The sequence below is a fragment of the Oncorhynchus clarkii genome, unplaced genomic scaffold, assembly GCF_045791955.1.
Source record: "Oncorhynchus clarkii lewisi isolate Uvic-CL-2024 unplaced genomic scaffold, UVic_Ocla_1.0 unplaced_contig_9054_pilon_pilon, whole genome shotgun sequence".
NCBI lineage: Eukaryota > Metazoa > Chordata > Actinopteri > Salmoniformes > Salmonidae > Oncorhynchus > Oncorhynchus clarkii.
In genome coordinates this window covers 360,001-380,000 of record NW_027261005.1, presented here as the reverse complement: position 1 = coordinate 380,000, position 20,000 = coordinate 360,001, and the positions used below count along the sequence as shown (strand labels likewise).

At 43.0% G+C, this 20,000-nt stretch overlaps 2 protein-coding genes and 1 long non-coding RNA gene across 3 annotated transcripts in view; 2 read left to right on the top strand and 1 right to left on the bottom strand.

Annotated features, from left to right (window-relative positions):
- LOC139403168 (replication factor C subunit 3) overlaps nt 1-1,578 on the top strand; it is a 30,230-nt gene extending 28,652 nt beyond the window's left edge. The window contains exons 8-9 of the mRNA XM_071146872.1: nt 1-35; nt 1,045-1,578. The exon at nt 1-35 is cut by the window's left edge and continues 35 nt beyond it. Coding sequence (XP_071002973.1) covers nt 1-35; nt 1,045-1,236 — 227 coding nt within the window. The 3' untranslated portion in view covers nt 1,237-1,578. The remainder of the gene's footprint in view (nt 36-1,044) is intronic.
- A 2,221-nt stretch (nt 1,579-3,799) lies between these two features.
- LOC139403172 (klotho-like) overlaps nt 3,800-20,000 on the bottom strand; it is a 41,650-nt gene continuing 25,449 nt past the window's right edge. The window contains exons 10-16 of the mRNA XM_071146877.1: nt 16,653-16,851; nt 15,863-16,050; nt 14,827-14,937; nt 12,844-12,958; nt 11,418-11,544; nt 5,692-6,097; nt 3,800-5,645 (exon numbers count right to left, since the gene is read on the bottom strand). Coding sequence (XP_071002978.1) covers nt 5,730-6,097; nt 11,418-11,544; nt 12,844-12,958; nt 14,827-14,937; nt 15,863-16,050; nt 16,653-16,851 — 1,108 coding nt within the window. The 3' untranslated portion in view covers nt 3,800-5,645; nt 5,692-5,729. The remainder of the gene's footprint in view (nt 5,646-5,691; nt 6,098-11,417; nt 11,545-12,843; nt 12,959-14,826; nt 14,938-15,862; nt 16,051-16,652; nt 16,852-20,000) is intronic.
- On the top strand, nt 10,378-10,767 carry LOC139403173 (uncharacterized). The gene is made up of 3 exons (XR_011633290.1): nt 10,378-10,514; nt 10,569-10,621; nt 10,675-10,767. It is a non-coding gene; the product is annotated as an uncharacterized lncRNA (long non-coding RNA).

Here is a 20,000-nt window from a genome sequence, read left to right as displayed (position 1 = left end):
TGACTCACTGCATTCCTCCTGAGATCATCATGAAGGTACACCTCACAAATACTGAGCACCAACTATGGGGGGGGGGGGGGGGGGTGTGTATGCTGATGTGTTAAGGTACTGTGTCTGTGTGTAGGGCCTGGTAACAGAGCTGCTAGGTAACTGTGGTGTGTTAAGGCACTGTGTCTGTGTGTAGGGCCTGGTAACAGAGCTGCTAGGTAACTGTGTGGTGTGTTAAGGTACTGTGTCTGTGTGTAGGGCCTGGTAACAGAGCTGCTAGGTAACTGTGTGGTGTGTTAAGGTACTGTGTCTGTGTGTAGGGCCTGGTAACAAAGCTGCTAGGTAACTGTGGTGTGTTAAGGTACTGTGTCTGTGTGTAGGGCCTGGTAACAGAGCTGCTAGGTAACTGTGGTGTGTTAAGGTACTGTGTCTGTGTGTAGGGCCTGGTAACAGAGCTGCTAGGTAACTGTGTGGTGTGTTAAGGTACTGTGTCTGTGTGTAGGGCCTGGTAACAGAGCTGCTAGGTAACTGTGTGGTGTGTTAAGGTACTGTGTCTGTGTGTAGGGCCTGGTAACAGAGCTGCTAGGTAACTGTGTGGTGTGTTAAGGTACTGTGTCTGTGTGTAGGGCCTGGTAACAGAGCTGCTAGGTAACTGTGTGGTGTGTTAAGGTACTGTGTCTGTGTGTAGGGCCTGGTAACAGACCTGCTAGGTAACTGTGTGGTGTGTTAAGGTACTGTGTCTGTGTGTAGGGCCTGGTAACAGAGCTGCTAGGTAACTGTGGTGTGTTAAGGTACTGTGTCTGTGTGTAGGGCCTGGTAACAGAGCTGCTAGGTAACTGTGTGGTGTGTTAAGGTACTGTGTCTGTGTGTAGGGCCTGGTAACAGAGCTGCTAGGTAACTGTGTGGTGTGTTAAGGTACTGTGTCTGTGTGTAGGGCCTGGTAACAGAGCTGCTAGGTAACTGTGGTGTGTTAAGGCACTGTGTCTGTGTGTAGGGCCTGGTAACAGAGCTGCTAGGTAACTGTGTGGTGTGTTAAGGTACTGTGTCTGTGTGTAGGGCCTGGTAACAGAGCTGCTAGGTAACTGTGACGGCCAGCTGAAGGCAGAGGTGACTCACATGGCAGCCCACTACGAACACCGACTGCAGCAGGGCAATAAGGCCATCTACCACCTAGAGGCTTTCACCGCCAGGTTCATGGCCATCTACAAGAAGTTCATGGAGGACGGACTGGACGCCATGATGTTCTGATCTCGCTCTCCTTCTCGCTCTCCTTATCTCTCTCCTCCTCGCTCTCCTCACTCTAAATCTCTCTTTCCTGTCTCCATGACGTTCTGATCTAACTCGACTTGCTCTTTTTCCCCCTCTTCATCATCCTTCCTCTTCATCACCCTTCTCGATGCCTTGATGTTGTGATCTAATACCCTCTCCCTCTGCGTACCCTCCCATACCTTGTAATATGAGGGGGTTCAGAGGCCCAGTCTTTGGTTGATATCAATAATTGATTCATCTGGATAGTGACACCTCCGCTATGTACTGTCTTATTGAACCCCAGCTGTAAAATAAAGTTGACTTTCTTTCGAATGTCTTAAAGTGAACGATTGATTGATTGATATGACCTGGTGGGCTGGTAGATCCTCCTCCTTATGATCTGTACTGGCTCAGCCAATGGCCCGTTTGAATTGTCAGTTGGGACCCTTGCCTGAACTGGCACTATACCCCCCACAGGTCATGACCCCAGTGGGCCCCTGGCCTAGTGCTACACCCCAAGCCCTACCATACCCGTATGTGATGTAACGACATAGTGATGACTCAGACCTCCCTCCCATCTCTGATCCTGACCAAGATAATAACCTCTCCGAAGCAATGTTCCCACTTTTTTTATAACCATTGTGTAAAAATTTCACACAAAATATCTGCGTGCGCCATTTTCTAAACTTGGCTCACGCCATAAAATCAGACTCGTCCTGAAACTGCACTAAATGTTGTATTTTATTATTTTTTTTGACTTAGCCAGTTGGGTTGTGTGAATAACCCAACATGTTGGGGTAACCCAAACATGGGTTAATTTAACCATCAGTTGGGTTGACCCAGTAGCTGGGTCTTTTTTTTTTCTTCCATTTTCAGGAAGTGTGGCCCATTAGGGGTGTAGCTGTTATTAAGTTATTTCTGGCCAAATGTCATTCCTGTTCCTCAAGTTTAACGTACACTAGAAAATGAAAATTTTCCTTGAATATATTTGCACATTACACATTCTTAAATAAAAATCTGAACGTTATTATAATGTTGGGATATGGTGTTATTCATCCCAACATTGAGATGTCATAGGCTCTTGAGGAACTCATACACTGGTGAAAGCCTCATTGAAGCTATAAAAGTGTCAGGACTCTAACTTAACTTGTGATAAACTGGACAAGACATCTACTCACACGGGGGTGGCCCAAAAAATATCTGTTTGAAAGCCACGCCCCTATTAAGCCACGCCTCCAGTCTTCTGATCTGGGTCATATCTCAATAACACAGCATCAATAACCCAATGCCTGCAACCCAGCGTTATACTCTGTCTGAAAAACACCCATCATTCAATTTTTATGGTGACAATAATGCCCCTTATTTGCTAGTACACTTTGGAAGTATTAGAATTAGGCCAAGGCCCAGTGTGGTGAACTTGATCCAATGTCTTCGGAGCAGAATGTTCAACTTTTGCATTGACATTTTGCCATAGTCTATCTGATAGAAAAAGTTTCTGAAAAGATGGGAAAAAAACGATTGCAAATTGATGTGGACCTGTAAAACAGACCGCTTGGATATTAATAGGACCTCATCTGTTTTCCGTTGGCCTTTTCTCGAAACGTAATATAGGCCTATGTTGAACTACACACAAATTCTCAAACCTTGTCCAGACGCAGCGGAAGCCACTGGCTGCTTGTCTGCTTGGCAGTGCGACAATATATAAAGTCGACATTTACGTTGAAATTGAGAATAAACTCGCAGGTATATTTCAATATTTGAATAAAGTAGAGGCTTTGGATAACTGCATGTCTCTGGCTCTCTGTTGCTGTGTGTGCCACGGTTTGAAATGCCTGCCGTTAGATGACCTGGTGAAACTAGACTAGGATTTCCTTCTTACTAATGCAAATTATTTTATCTTTTAGCACATAATAACCATATTATTATAATTATCATAAGTAGCCCTATCATGACCCGGAAGAGGTTGTGCCAAAGATTATTTTCAAAAGGAGGAACCATTCGTTTGAGGTGTTTCATCCATGTGCCCACATACAGTGGGGAGAACAAATATTTGATAAAATGCAAATGAATTACTTAAAAATCATACAATGTGATTTTCTGGAGTTTTGTTTTAGATTCCGTCTCTCACGGTTGAAGTGTATCTATAATAAAAATTACAGACCTCTACATGCTTTGTAAAGTAGGAAAACCTGCAAAATCGTCAGTGTATCAAATACTTGGTCTCCCCACTGTAGGTAGAGACAGGTGGGTGGGTGTCAGTTTTGGAATAAATCTCTTTATTTGTTGACAATGTGCTGGTCGCCATCTCCCAGCAGTTCCATCTATGCATGCTTCAAAATATGTACAAACTGGGGAAGCATTCCATAAGGGCCCCTCCCAGGCTGCATTTCACATACTTGGATTTAGACTCGTGCTCCAATTTGGTCCTTGGTCCTTCCAGTAGCGTCCATTTTGAGAAACACTGATTGTGTCACTTTTTTCAGGTTCAGTTCATATATTTCGAATACTAAAATCGATCATAGTAGTTTATTTTATGTTGTAGACATGAGATTACATTTCAAAACACTGTATTTGTTTATTATTAGAATTTAGGAATTATTACAACATTGTTTATCCACCATATGATCACAATAACCTTTTTTTAATATACATTTATGGTGCATTTTGTAAATTCACTCTGGCTATCTACTCCGATGTCAGTGCTCCCTCGTCTGTGTGCCAGAGTGCAGAATAACTGATTCATTTACAAACGGGAAACAACCGTTGAATATGACCGGAGTCAGTAAATGCCGGCAAAAAAACTAACAATGAAATTGTTGCCAGCAGCACAGTTAAAGTTACTAATGCTCTGGATATGAGCTGTTCTCATCTGTGTCTGGAAGTAGCTAGCCAACGTTAGCCAGTTAGTACTGCTCGGTCAGCGCGTCCAGTGCGCGCTCTGAGTTTACCGACCAGGCAATCTGACAATGCTCTGAATTTACAAACTGCCCAGAGTTTACTCCGAAAAATTGAATGCAAGTCTAATATTATACAGAAGATCTATGAAGAATTGTTGTGGGAGTACTGTTAATATTCATTTGATGACTGAGAATTCATCTATACTGTGTCCCTTCATTGCATTTTGGCAATAAATGAACGATCCACCCACTACTCCTTCATATCGGAGATATGACTGAGAGGTCACATGGGCTCTGGTCAAAAGTAGTGAATTTTAGGGCCGGGATGACACCGGTATCGCGATATGTTTTCCATGGCAACAAAAAAATGTAAACATGAAGCATCCCGAACAATTTGTTCCGTTTTAAAAACCTCCTGTTTGTTAAATAAATAAATGTGCCCCTGGATAACATGCTTGTTTAAAACAGGGCTGTTTTATGTAACAGTATAGACTTTACGTCCGTCCCCTCGCCCCGACCTGGGCGCGAACCAGGGACCCTCTGCACACAGACAACAGTCACCCTCGAAGCATCGTTACGCCACTAGCGCTAACTAGCTAGCCATTTTACATCGGCTACAATTTAGTTAAATCTGCTTCATGTTTTGTTTCCTTGCCAAGATACTAATGAGTATTGCAATATCGTCCCAGCCCTAAAAGCACAATATAGGGAATAGGGTGCCATTTGGGATAAATGCTTTGCCTACTTCACAACAGGCCCTGCGGTAGTAAAAGTATTGGTCAAAGGGGACTAAGAGTTATTGGTCATGGGAGACTTGCTTTCACTAGATAGTTGTTTTGTTTTGCCTAGTAGACATCAAGGTACAATAGGTTATCTGGTACAGTGTGACTTACTATAAACACACAGTTTAATACAAAGATAGAGATATATTAATTTAAGAGTCTGTACGAAAAATAATCTGCACAAGATCATTCGTTATAATACCACGTCAAACAAGTTCATTAAAAAAAAAAAAAAATTGCACATTTATCTCAATTGTTTTTTAAAGAACAATACTTTATCTTCAGACTGAAATACATGAAACAAAACGCTGCTGGTTGAGTTTCACAAAACGACGTGGAAATAAACGAACATACAGTTCTATGAACACCAAGACACACCACATCAACTAAATCAACTACATTCATCAACTACATTCTCTACACAGTGTCGTAAACCGTCTAAATGGCTCCAGATATATTTGGCCCCACATGGGTCTATATCAATAGTACTCTTGGCCCACGACTTTGTTTTACAGATCTCGAGGAACTGGATAGGTGTCAGAGATCTAGTGCTGACACGGTGGATATTCTGACATATTGCTTCTACCTTTTTCCTGATTCCTTCAGATCAGCAGACATTGAAGGGTTAAAGGTCAAGTGACTCGAACCTGGAGGGACTACCTATAACACACGCTTCATAGATACACTTCATTTTCATCACCACCATCACCCCGTGATCCCAAATGGCACCCTATTCCCTATATAGTGCACTACTTTAGACCAGAGCCCTATAGGACCCTATTCCCAATATAGTGCACTACTTTAGACCAGGGCCCTATATTTTAGAGAATATGGTGCCATTTGTACCTCGGCTCCTGTGTCTCTTGGCAGCGTAGTATATAATCAGCCCAAGGGTGACCAGGACCGCTGACCCCACCAGAGACAGGAAGCCCACCACAGGCCTCTTGGTCAGGACCAGACACCCCGAGCAGGGTAGAGGCTGACTGGGGCACTGCAGGGCCGAGGTAAGGGTCCCCTGGAGAGGGAAGCCGTTGTGCCGGATAATGTTCTGATACTGGGACAGAGATGTTTTGAGGATTTCCTCATCCTGGACATGACCGTACAAGCCGAAGCCTGGGTCTCTCTGGTCGTTCAGGGAGTAGGCGAAGTAACCCTTCAGATTCACCCCGTCTAGGATGTAGGCTGGGCGGGGAAGGAGAAGAAGGAGAAGTAAAGGTTTATTACAATTGTAAGACCTATCCGTTCCAGCTAACAAAATCCGAAGTTACCCTTTAGCCAACGGTCAAAGACGTGCTTTAAACACTTCCCCGGTTCAGCTAAATGAATCTGAAGTTCTACTTGTGCAAAAACAAATCTGATCAATGTTTTTTTTTTGGGGGGGGGGGGGGTGAAACTGTGATCGACATGTTCTCTTATGGTTATGAAGTCCAGAAAACAAAGCGATAGGATCAAAAACGGTTTGCCGCCGTAACTATGCCTGGGGAGAAACGGGTCTCAACTCCATATTGCTAGTTCAACACATAAGTCCATCACTCCTTTCTTTCATAATACGTTCAATAATCACATGATCAATAATCCCATATTTCATAATGATAAATGGGCTATATTTAAATGTAAATAGTTGGATGGCTCACAACTTCCTCCAGTTAAGTCGAAACAACACCGAGGAGCCAAAGCACAGAGAGGGAATCTGGACGCACATTTTAATTCACCAGGTAATAAAGATAAAACACCAGGTAATAAAGATAAAACACCAGGTAATAAAGATAAAACACCAGGTAATAAAGATATAACACCAGGTAATAAAGATAAAACACCAGGTAATAAAGATAAAACACCAGGTAATAAAGATAAAACACCAGGTAATAAAGATAAAACACCAGGTAATAAAGATATAACACCAGGTAATAAAGATAAAACACCAGGTAATAAAGATAAAACACCAGGTAATAAAGATAAAACACCAGGTAATAAAGATAAAACACCAGGTAATAAAGATAAAACACCAGGTAATAAAGATAAAACACCAGGTAATAAAGATAAAACACCAGGTAATAAAGATAAAACACCAGGTAAAAAAAAACTAGTTGTCATTTTAGATTCTGAACTCAATTTTAGAATCACAGATTAGGAATGTGACCAATATAGTTTTTAACCACCTGAGGAACATTGCCAAGGTGTGGCCGTTTCTCTCTCAGGCTGATACAGAGAGACTCATCCATGCTTTTATTACAAGCAGGCTCGACTCCTGTAATGCTCTCCTGTCTGGTCTACCCAATAAAGTCATTGGTCATCTACAAAACATACAGAATGCTTCAGCACGGGTACTGACCAAGACCAGACGGAGAGCACACATTACACTGGTTTTAAGATCTCTGAATGCCTGTGAGTTTTAGAATTCATTTTGAAGAATCTTCTATTGGTTTTAGAATCAATCCACGATGGTGCACCTCAATACATGTCGGACATGCTTTAAGTTATGTACCCAGGAAGTCCCTCAGGTCCTCTGGCCTTTTAACTATCCTAAAGCCCAGGACCAAGAGGCATGGAGAGGCAGCCTTTAGTTATTATGACCCCAGCCTGGGACCAAGAGGCATGGAGAGGCAGCCTTTAGTTATTATGACCCCAGTCTGGGACCAAGAGGCATGGAGAGGCAGCCTTTAGTTACTATGACCCCAGCCTGTGGTCAAGAGGCATGGAGAGGCAGCCTTTAGTTATTATGACCCCAGTCTGGGACCAAGAGGCATGGAGAGGCAGCCTTTAGTTATTATGACCCCAGCCTGTGGTCAAGAGGCATGGAGAGGCAGCCTTTAGTTATTATGACCCCAGGTCTGGGACCAAGAGGCATGGAGAGGCAGCCTTTAGTTACTATGCCCCCAGCCTGGGACCAAGAGGCATGGAGAGACAGTCTCTAGTTACTATGCCCCCAGCCTGGGACCAAGAGGCATGGAGAGGCAGCCTTTAGTTATTATGACCCCAGCCTGGGACCAAGAGGCATGGAGAGACAGCCTTTAGTTACTATGCCCCCAGCCTGGGACCAAGAGGCATGGAGAGGCAGCCTTTAGTTATTATGACCCCAGCCTGGGACCAGAAGGCATGGAGAGGCAGCCTTTAGTTATTATGCCCCCAGCCTGGGACCAAGAGGCATGGAGAAACAGCCTTTAGTTACTATGCCCCCAGCCTGGGACCAAGAGGCATGGAGAGGCAGCCTTTAGTTATTATGACCCCAGCCTGGGACCAAGAGGCATGGAGAGGCAGCCTTTAGTTATTATGCCCCCAGCCTGGGACCAAGAGGCATGGAGAGACAGCCTTTAGTTACTATGCCCCCAGCCTGGGACCAAGAGGCATGGAGAGGCAGCCTTTAGTTATTATGACCCCAGCCTGTGGTCAAGAGGCATGGAGAGGCAGCCTTTAGTTACTATGACCCCAGCCTGGGACCAAGAGGCATGGAGAGACAGCCTTTAGTTATTATGACCCCAGCCTGGGACCAAGAGGCATGGAGAGACAGTCTCTAGTTACTATGCCCCCAGCTTGTGGTCAAGAGGCATGGAGAGGCAGCCTTTAGTTACTATGCCCCCAGCCTGGGACCAAGAGGCATGGAGAGACAGCCTTTAGTTACTATGACCCCAGCCTGGGACCAAGAGGCATGGAGAGGCAGCCTTTAGTTACTATGCCCCCAGCCTGGGACCAAGAGGCATGGAGAGACAGCCTTTAGTTACTATGACCCCAGCCTGGGACCAAGAGACATGGAGAGGCAGCCTTTAGTTATTATGCCCCCAGCCTGGGACCAAGAGGCATGGAGAGGCAGCCTTTAGTTATTATGACCCCAGCCTGGGACCAAGAGGCATGGAGAGACAGTCTCTAGTTACTATGCCCCCAGCCTATGGAATAACCTGTCAGAGAACCTGAGAGGGGCTGAAACTGTGGACATATTTAAAATATCTTAAAACATACATTTTTAGCTTTGCTTTTCCTCAGGGTGCTTTTGAGTTGTTCAGTGTGTCATTTGTTTGTCTTGTATCTAATGTTTAGTGTATAGTAAATATCTCAGTGTTTGAAGGTTCTCTACTGTCATCGACTGGAATAGAATAATATGGAGAATGACGCAGATGTAGCACATGTAACACGAAAACAAGTGTGAGTTCGTGTGTGTTCAGTCAGCCGGTCGTCGTCCTCTAGGGTCAGTGAGCTGTATGTCTGTCTAATAATTAAACTCAAAGTACCAAAAATAACATTCTCAAACTGGAGGTACACAAAGTGAAATGAAAGGCAGACAAACTTTGGTAACATTTGACTTAAATACGTCCGACTGTACAGTCGTGGCCAAAAGTTTTGAGAATGACACAAATATTAATTTTCACAAAGTCTGCTGCCTCAGTTTGTATGATGTCAATTTGCATACACTCCAGAATGTTATGAAGAGTGATCAGATTAATTGCAATTAATTGCAAAGTCCCTCTTTGCCAAGCAAATGAACTGAATCCACAAAAAAAACATTTCCACTGCATTTCAGCCCTGCCACAAACAGACCAGCTGACATTATGTCAGTGATTCTCTCGTTAACACAGGTGTGAGTGTTGACGAGGACAAGGCTGGAGATCACTCTGTCATGCTGATTGAGTTTGAATAACAGACTGGAAGCTTCAAAAGGAGTGTGGCGCTTGGAATCATTGTTCTTCCTCTGTCAACCATGGTTACCTGCAAGGAAACACGTGCCGTCATCACTGCTTTGCACAAAAAGGGCTTTACAAGCAAGGATATTGCTGCCAGTAAGATTGCACCTAAATCAACCATTTATCGGATCATCAAGATCTTCAAGGAGAGCGGTTCAATTGTTGTGAAGAAGGCTTCAGGGCGCCCAAGAAAGTCCAGCAAGCGCCAGGACCGTCTCCTAAAGTTGATTCAGCTACGGGATCGGGGCATCACTAGTACAGAGCTTGCCCAGGAATGACAGCAGGCAAGTGTGAGTGCATCTGCACACACAGTGAGGCAAAGACTTCTGGTGTCAAGAAGGTCAGAAAAGAAGCCACTTCCCTCCAGGGAAAAACATCAGGGACAGACTGATATTCTGCAAAAGGTACAGGGATTGGACTGCTGAGGACTGGGGTAAAGTAATTTTCTCTGATGAATCCCCTTTCCGATTGTTTGGGGCATCCGGAAAAAAGCTTGTCTGGAGAAGACAAGGTGAGCGCTACCATCAGTCCTGTGTCATGCCAACAGTAAAGCATCCTGAGACCATTATTGTGTGGGGTTGCTTCTCAGCCAAGGGAGTGGGCTCACTCGCAATTTTGCCCAAGAACACAGCCATGAGTAAAGAATGGTACCAACACATCCTCCGAGAGCAACTTCTCCCAACCATCCAGGAACAGTTTGGTGACGAACAATGCCTTTTCCAGCATGATGGAGCACCTTGCCATAAGGCAAAAGGGATAACTAAGTGGCTCGGGGAACAAAGCATTGATATTTTGGGTCCATGGCCAGGAAACTCCCCAGACCTTAATCCCATTGAGAACTTTGTGGACATTAATATTTATGTCATTCTCAAAACTTTTGGCCACGACTGTATATAACAGTGTCATCATAATCAATACCATAACAGGTGTCATCATAATCAATACCATAACAGGTGTCATCATAATCAATACCATAGCAGTGTCATCGTAATCAATACCATAACAGGTGTCATCATAATCAATACCATAACAGGTGTCATCATAATCAATACCATAGCAGTGTCATCGTAATCAATACCATAACAGGTGTCATCATAATCAATACCATAACAGTGTCATCGTAATCAATACCATAACAGTATTTAACTAGGAAAGTCAGTTAAGAACAAGTTCTTATTTACAATGACGGTCTACCTTGGTCAATCTGGACGAGGCTGGGCCAGTTGTGTGCTGCCCTATGGGACTTCCAATCACAGCGAGATGTGATTCAGCCTGGATTCAAACCAGGGACTGTAGTGACACCTCTTGCACTGAGATGCAGTGCCTTAGACCACTGCATCATTCATATTACAGACCGTCCCTTTAATTTAGGGTGTTGTCTGTGTGTTTAATCCTCTGCTATATTACAGACCGTCCCTTTAATTTAGGGTGTTGTCTGTGTGTTTAATCCTCTGCTATATTACAGACCGTCCCTTTAATTTAGGGTGTTGTCTGTGTGTTTAATCCTCTGCTATATTACAGACCGTCCCTTTAATTTAGGGTGTTGTCTGTGTGTTTAATCCTCTGCTATATTACAGACCGTCCCTTTAATTTAGGGTGTTGTCTGTGTGTTTAATCCTCTGCTATATTACAGACCGTCCCTTTAATTTAGGGTGTTGTCTGTGTGTTTAATCCTCTGCTATTTTACAGACCCTCCCTTTATTGAGGCTCATTGAAGTAGATCTAGACTTCCCTCTCATCAGGGCCATTGCACGTGTGTGTGTGTGTGTGTGTGTGTGTGTGTGTGTGTGTGTGTGTGTGTGTGTGTGTGTGTGTGTGTGTGCCCACACCTTTAAGAGCTTCGTTGATGTAGCTGTACAGGTAGTAGACTCTCAGACTGTCGTCGAAGCGGGCCGGGTCTTCCTGCACCCCATTGGCTACCACATAGACCGCCACGCCAGCGTAGCGCTCCTCCACCTGTACAAATAGAGGTGGAGAGGTATCAATATATCAGTGCACCAGTCAGTCAACCAGTCAGTCAGTCAACCAGTCAGTCAGTCAACTAGTCAACCAGTCAGTAAATCAACTAGTCAACCAGTCAGTCAATCATCTAGTCAACAAATCAGTCAATCAACCAGTCAACAAATCAGTCAGCCAGCCAACCAGTCAACAAATCAGTCAGTCAATCAACCAGTCAGTCAGTCAACCAGTCAGTCAATCAACCAGTCAGTCAATCAACCAGTCAGTTAGTTAGTCAACCAGTCAGTCAGCAAACCAGTCAGTCAATCAGTCAGTCAGTCAACCAGTCAGTCAGTCAACCAGTCAGTCAGTCAGTCAATCAACCAGTCAGTCAGTCAATCAACCAGTCAGTCAGTCAACCAACCAGTCAGTCAGTCAAACAACTAATCAGTCAGTCAGTCAACCAACCAGTCAGTCAACCAGTCAGTCAGTCAGTCAGTCAATCAACCAGTCAGTCAGTCAATCAACCAGTCAGTCAGTCAACCAGTCAGTCAATCAACCAGTCAGTCAGTCAATCAACCAGTCAGTCAGTCAACCAGTCAGTCAACCAACCAGTCAGTCAGTCAGTCAGTCAACCAACCAGTCAGTCAGTCTGTATGTCTTTCTTTCTACGTCCATAAATCTCTCTCTCTCTCTCTGGGCAAATAAATCTCTCTCTGGGTAAATAAATCTCTCTCTGGGTAAATACATCTCTCTCTGGGTAAATAAATCTCTCTCTCTCTGGGTAAATACATCTCTCTCACTCTGAGTAAATACATCTCTCTCTCTCTGGGTAAATACATCTCTCTCTGGGTAAATAAATCTCTCTCTCTGGGTAAATAAATCTCTCTCTCTGGGTAAATAAATCTCTCTCTCTCTGGGTAAATAAATCTCTCTCTCTCTGGGTAAATACATCTCTCTCTCTCTGGGTAAATAAATCTCTCTCTGGGTAAATAAATCTCTCTCTGGGTAAATAAATCTCTCTCTCTGGATAAATAAATCTCTCTCTCTGGGTAAATCTCTCTCTTTCTGGATAAATACATCTCTCTCTCTCTGGGTAAATAAATCTCTCTCTGGGTAAATAAATCTCTCTCTCTCTGGGTAAATACATCTCTCTCTCTCTGGGTAAATAAATCTCTCTCTGGAAAAATAAATCTCTCTAAGGGTAAATAAATCTCTCTCTCTCTGGGTAAATAAATCTCTCTCTCTCTGGGTAAATAAATCTCTCTCTCTGGGTAAATAAATATCTCTCTCTGGGTGAATAAAGTGCCATCTCACCCAGTTGAGGGCCTTCCTGAGGCCCCAGGGCACTACGGGGGCATTGGGCCGAGGGGACCTGATCCAGGTGATGTCTCCCATGTACTGCACCCCCAACCTGGAGGGCAGTTTATTTCTGTGGAGACAGAGTAGAGCTTACTGTAAGATGTGGTCATAGCAATAGTAGCATCAGTGATCCTCCCAGTGGTCACCCAGAAGACACTAGTGATACTCCCAGCATTCACCCAGAAGGCACCAGTGATCCTCCCAGTGGTCACCCAGAAGACATCAGTGATCCTCCCAGTGGTCACCCAGAAGACATCAGTGATCCTCCCAGCGGTCACCCAGAAGACACTAGTGATCCTCCCAGTGGTCACCCAGAAGGCACCAGTGATCCTCCCAGCGGTCACCCAGAAGACACCAGTGAAGGTACTACTTGAGGCAGTCAATCTTGATCCGGTTTTACGCACCAATCATTGACTCCATCCTCACCTCCCCCATCAACGTCTGGGTTAGGTCTGCGTCTGCCCCAGAGAGGGTCATCGGCTGCCACCTGCCTTCCATCAAGGTCCGATACAACTCATCTACGACTCCTCCCACCCAGGTCACACACTCCTCCAAAATGCACCTCAGTAGCAGTAGTAGTAGTAGTAGTAGTAGTAGTAGTAGTAGTAGTAACAGTAGTAGTAGTAGTAGTAGTAGTAGTAGTAATAGTAGTAGCAGTAATAGTAGTAGTAGTAGTAGTAGTAGTAGTAGTAGTAGTAACAGTAGTAGTAGTAACAGTAGTAGTAGTAGTAATAGTAGTAACAGTAGTAGTAGTAGTAGTAGTAGTAACAGTAGTAGTAGTAGTAGTAGTAGTAGTAGTAGTAGTAGTAGTAACAGTAGTAGTAGTAGTAGTAGTAGTAGTAGTAGTAATAGTAGTAGTAGTAATAGTAATAGTAGTAACAGTAGTAGTAGTAATAGTAGTAACAGTAGTAGTAGTAGTAGTAGTAGTAGTAGTAGTAGTAGTAATAGTAATAGTAGTAACAGTAGTAGTAGTAATAGTAATAGTAGTACCAGTAGTAGTAGTAATAGTAATAGTAGTAACAGTAGTAGTAGTAGTAGTAATAGTAGTAACAGTAGTAGTAGTAGTAGTATTAGTAACAGTAGTAGTAGTAGTAGTAGTAATAGTAGTAGTAGTAGTAGTAATAGTAGTAACAGTAGTAATAGTAGTAACAGTAGTAGTAGTAGTAGTAGTAGTAGTAGTAACAGTAGTAGTAGTAGTAGTAGTAATAGTAGTAACAGTAGTAGTAGTAATAGTAATAACAGTAGTAGTAGTAATAGTAGTAACAGTAGTAGTAGTAATAGTAATAACAGTAGTAGTAGTAGCAGTAGTAGTAGTAATAGTAGTAACAGTAGTAGTAGTAGTAGTAGTAGTAACAGTAGTAGTTGTAGCAGTAGTAGTAATAGTAGTAACAGTAGTAGTAGTAGCAGTAGTAGTAGTAATAGTAGTAACAGTAGTAGTAGCAGTAGTAGTAGTAGTAGTAGTAACAGTAGTAGTAGTAGTAGTAGTAGTAGTAATAGTAGTAGTAGTAGTAGTAACAGTAGTAGCTGTAAAATGTGTAGTATTAGTAGTAGTAGTAGTCGTAGTATTAGTAGTAGCTGTAGTAACAGTAGTAATAGTATAATAGTTTTAGCAGTGGTAATAGTAGTAGCAGTAGTAGTAGTAGCAGTAATAGTAGTAGTAGTTGTAGTAGTAGTAGTAGCAGTAGTAGTAGTAGTAGTAGTAGTAGTAGTAGCTGTAGTAGTAGTAGTTGTAGTAGTAGTAGTATTAGTAGTTGTAGTAGCAGTAGTAGTAGTAGTAGCAGCAGTAGTAGTAGCTGTAGTAGTAGCTGTAGTAACAGTAGTAATAGTATAATAGGAGTAGCAGTGGTAACAGTAGTAGCAGTTGTAGTAGTAATATTAGTAGTAGTAGTTTTTGTAGTAGCTATAGTTCAGTAGTAAGAAAAGTCGTATTCGTCTTACTCTTCAATGGTGGGGGTCACTAGCTGAGTGCTGAAATGACTGATGGCGAAGAAGTCGTACGTCCCCCTCACCAGCTGTCTGTCCTCATCACTGAACAACGGCAGGTGGTAACTATGGAAACAACAACATCACTATTTTACTCGGTGGTCGCAGATCAGTATGTACTTGGACCTGACAATGCAGCTTTTAAAACCTCGCAAGAACCCGCCCGGTTTTTACATGTTCGCCTTAAATGACATACCCAAATCTAACTGCCTGTAGCTCAGGCCCTGACGCAAGGATATGCATATTATTGATACCATTTGAAAGGAAGCACTTTGAAGTTTGTGGAAATGTGAAATTAATGTAGGAGAATATAACACATTAGATATGGTAGAAGATAATACAAAGAAAGAAACATGCATTTTTTTGTATTTTTTTGTACCATCAACTTTGAAATGCAAGAGAAAGGCCATAATGAATTATTCTAGCCCAGGCGCAATTTAGACATGGGCCACTAGATGGCAGCAGAGTATGTGCAACATTTTTGACTGATCCAATGAACTATTGCATTTCTATTCAAAATGTTGTATCAAGACTGCCCAAATGTTCCGAATTTGTTTATTCATACAATTTCGAGTTCATAATTGTGCACTGTCCTCAAACAATAGCATGGTATTCTTTCACTGTAATAGCTACTGTAAATTGGACAGTGCAGTTAGATGAACAAGAATTTAAGCTTTCTGCCCAAATCAGATATGTCTATGTCCCGGGAAATGTTCTTGTTTCTTACAATCTCATGTTAATCACCTTAGCCTACATTAGCTCAACCTCATGCTAATCACATTAGCCTATGTTAGCTCAACCGTCCCGAGGACGGGATCCTGTACAGGCATTTCCTTCTGCGATCGCAGGAGACTGCATAACGCAGCAGACGTCGGCTCAATCAGGCTGTTTACGCAGATCGTGTTGAATCCTGGCCTAACTCATCCATGCGTTTTGTAGGACCATAGATGTTTGAACTTTGAACTCTGCTTGCGAACTAAAGAGAACTCACTGGAAAAGGTCAAGGGAGTGTCGTTGGTGGAACCAGTTCCTCATGCGAGGCGGGTAATCTCCACTGCCAAAGATGGGTTCTGAGAACCAGCCCACACGACAGTCGAGAACCCTGTTGGCTGGTTCCACGTCCTCGCGGCTGAAGGAGAACGCCGGTTCCACCCAGTCCATGTGAAGAGCCAAGGAAACCTGCAACGCAGTACGACAAGTGTTTTTTTCCCCTCTCTGCACGTGCATGTGTGTGTATCTGTGTCTCCTTGTGTGTGTTTCTCCCTATTTGTGTCCTTGTGTGTGTATCTGTGTGTCCTTGTGTGTGTGTCTCCCTGTGTGTGTGTATCTGTGTCTCTGTGTCTCCTTGTGTGTGTTTCTCCCTGTGTGTGTGTGTGTGTATCTGTGTCTTCTTGTGTGTGTTTCTCCCTATATGTGTGAGTGTGTTAGTGTGTGTGTGTGAGCATGTGTCTCCCTGTGTGTATGTGTATCTGTGTGTATGTGTGTGTGTGTATATATGTGTGTGTATGTATATGTGTGTGTATGTGTGTGTGAGCATTTGTCTCCCTGTGTGTATGTGTATCTGTGTGTGTGTATGTGTGTGTATATATGTGTGTGTATGTATATGTGTGTGTATGTGTGTGTGAGCATTTGTCTCCCTGTGTGTATGTGTATCTGTGTGTGTGTATGTGTGTGTATATATGTGTGTGTGTGCATGTGTCTCACTGTGTATCTGTGTGTATGTGTGTGTGTGTATATATATATATATATATATATATGTGTGTGTGTGTGATCCCACTGACCTGTCCCCCCTGTGTGTGTCTGTACTCCTGGTCGTAGGCGTGCCACGCCAAGGCGTGTGCCCTCAGCAGCTGGTGGCCCTCCATCGGAGACACGTCATCTTCATCGTTGGGCTCGTTCAAGGTGATCCACATCTTCACATGGGGACCCAGCTCTCTGTAGCACAGCCGAGCGTAGTCCACAAACGCCACCACTGTGTCCCTGTCAAACAATATCATTATTCACAGGAACTATTCATATAATACCATATCAATGAGAACAAGTGTTAACTGGCTATAGCCAAAAACCTGTTAAGATTATTTTATAAACAGTTCCGTGTTTATTATTTTATTATTTTTGAAAGAAACATAATATGTTTAAAAAAACGAAGAAAAATTAAATACTTTAATTAAGAAAATATTATTATTAAGAAGGTGTGTTGTACGACATGTTGATATCCCTGTGACGTGACCTACGTGTTATATAGTAGGAGTGTTGATATCCCTGTGACGTGACCTACGTGTTATATAGTAGGAGTGGTGATATCCCTGTGACGTGACCTACGTGTTATATAGTAGGAGTGATGATATCCCTGTGACGTGACCTACGTGTTATATAGTAGGAGTGATGATATCTCTGTGACGTGACCTACGTGTTATATAGTAGGAGTGATGATATCTCTGTGATGTGACCTACGTGTTATATAGTAGGACATGTTGATATCCCTGTGATGTGACCTACGTGTTATATAGTAGGAGTGGTGATATCCCTGTGACGTGACCTACGTGTTATATAGTAGGAGTGATGATATCCCTGTGACGTGACCTACGTGTTATATAGTAGGAGTGGTGATATCTCTGTGACGAGACCTACGTGTTATATAGTAGGAGTGATGATATCTCTGTGATGTGACCTACGTGTTATATAGTAGGAGTGATGATATCCCTGTGACGTGACCTACGTGTTATATAGTAGGAGTGTTGATATCCCTGTGACGTGACCTACGTGTTATATAGTAGGAGTGGTGATATCTCTGTGACGTGACCTACGTGTTATATAGTAGGAGTGGTGATATCTCTGTGACGTGACCTACGTGTTATATAGTAGGAGTGATGATATCTCTGTGACGTGACCTACGTGTTATATAGTAGGAGTGATGATATCTCTGTGATGTGACCTACGTGTTATATAGTAGGAGTGATGATATCCCTGTGACGTGACCTACGTGTTATATAGTAGGAGCGGTGATATCCCTGTGACGTGACCTACGTGTTATATAGTAGGAGTGATGATATCTCTGTGATGTGACCTACGTGTTATATAGTAGGACATGTTGATATCCCTGTGACGTGACCTACGTGTTATATAGTAGGAGTGATGATATCTCTGTGACGTGACCTACGTGTTATATAGTAGGAGTGGTGATATCTCTGTGACGTGACCTACGTGTTATATAGTAGGAGTGATGATATCTCTGTGACGTGACCTACGTGTTATATAGTAGGAGTGATGATATCCCTGTGACGTGACCTACGTGTTATATAGTAGGAGTGATGATATCCCTGTGACGTGACCTACGTGTTATATAGTAGGAGTGGTGATATCTCTGTGACGTGACCTACGTGTTATATAGTAGGAGTGTTGATATCCCTGTGACGTGACCTACGTGTTATATAGTAGGAGTGGTGATATCTCTGTGACGTGACCTACGTGTTATATAGTAGGAGTGATGATATCTCTGTGACGTGACCTACGTGTTATATAGTAGGAGTGTTGATATCCCTGTGACGTGACCTACGTGTTATATAGTAGGAGTGGTGATATCTCTGTGATGTGACATACGTGTTATATAGTAGGAGTGTTGATATCCCTGTGACGTGACCTACGTGTTATATAGTAGGAGTGGTGATATCTCTGTGACGTGACCTACGTGTTATATAGTAGGAGTGATGATATCTCTGTGACGTGACCTACGTGTTATATAGTAGGAGTGATGATATCTCTGTGATGTGACCTACGTGTTATATAGTAGGAGTGATGATATCCCTGTGACGTGACCTACGTGTTATATAGTAGGAGCGGTGATATCCCTGTGACGTGACCTACGTGTTATATAGTAGGAGTGATGATATCTCTGTGATGTGACCTACGTGTTATATAGTAGGAGTGATGATATCTCTGTGATGTGACCTACGTGTTATATAGTAGGAGTGGTGATATCTCTGTGACGTGACCTACGTGTTATATAGTAGGAGTGATGATATCTCTGTGACGTGACCTACGTGTTATATAGTAGGAGTGGTGGCTTTGATATCTCTGTGACGTGACCTACGTGTTATATAGTAGGAGTGGTGGCTTTGATATCCCTGTGACGTGACCTACATGTTATATAGTAGGAGTGGTGATATCCCTGTGATGTGACCTACGTGTTATATAGTAGGAGTGATGATATCTCTGTGATGTGACCTACGTGTTATATAGTAGGAGTGATGATATCTCTGTGACGTGACCTACGTGTTATATAGTAGGAGTGATGATATCTCTGTGATGTGACCTATGTGTTATATAGTAGGAGTGATGATATCTCTGTGACGTGACCTACGTGTTATATAGTAGGAGTGATGATATCCCTGTGACGTGACCTACGTGTTATATAGTAGGAGTGGTGATATCCCTGTGACGTGACCTACGTGTTATATAGTAGGAGTGATGATATCTCTGTGATGTGACCTACGTGTTATATAGTAGGAGTGATGATATCTCTGTGACGTGACCTACGTGTTATATAGTAGGAGTGATGATATCTCTGTGATGTGACCTACGTGTTATATAGTAGGAGTGATGATATCTCTGTGACGTGACCTACGTGTTATATAGTAGGAGTGATGATATATCTGTGATGTGACCTACGTGTTATATAGTAGGAGTGATGATATCTCTGTGACGTGACCTACGTGTTATATAGTAGGAGTGGTGATATCCCTGTGACGTGACCTACGTGTTATATAGTAGGAGTGATGATATCCATGTGATGTGACCTACGTGTTATATAGTAGGAGTGGTGATATCCCTGTGACGTGACCTACGTGTTATATAGTAGGAGTGATGATATCTCTGTGATGTGACCTACGTGTTATATAGTAGGAGTGATGATATCTCTGTGATGTGACCTACGTGTTATATAGTAGGAGTGATGATATCCCTGTGACGTGACCTACGTGTTATATAGTAGGAGTGGTGATATCCCTGTGACGTGACCTACGTGTTATATAGTAGGAGTGATGATATCTCTGTGATGTGACCTACGTGTTATATAGTAGGAGTGATGATATCTCTGTGATGTGACCTACGTGTTATATAGTAGGAGTGGT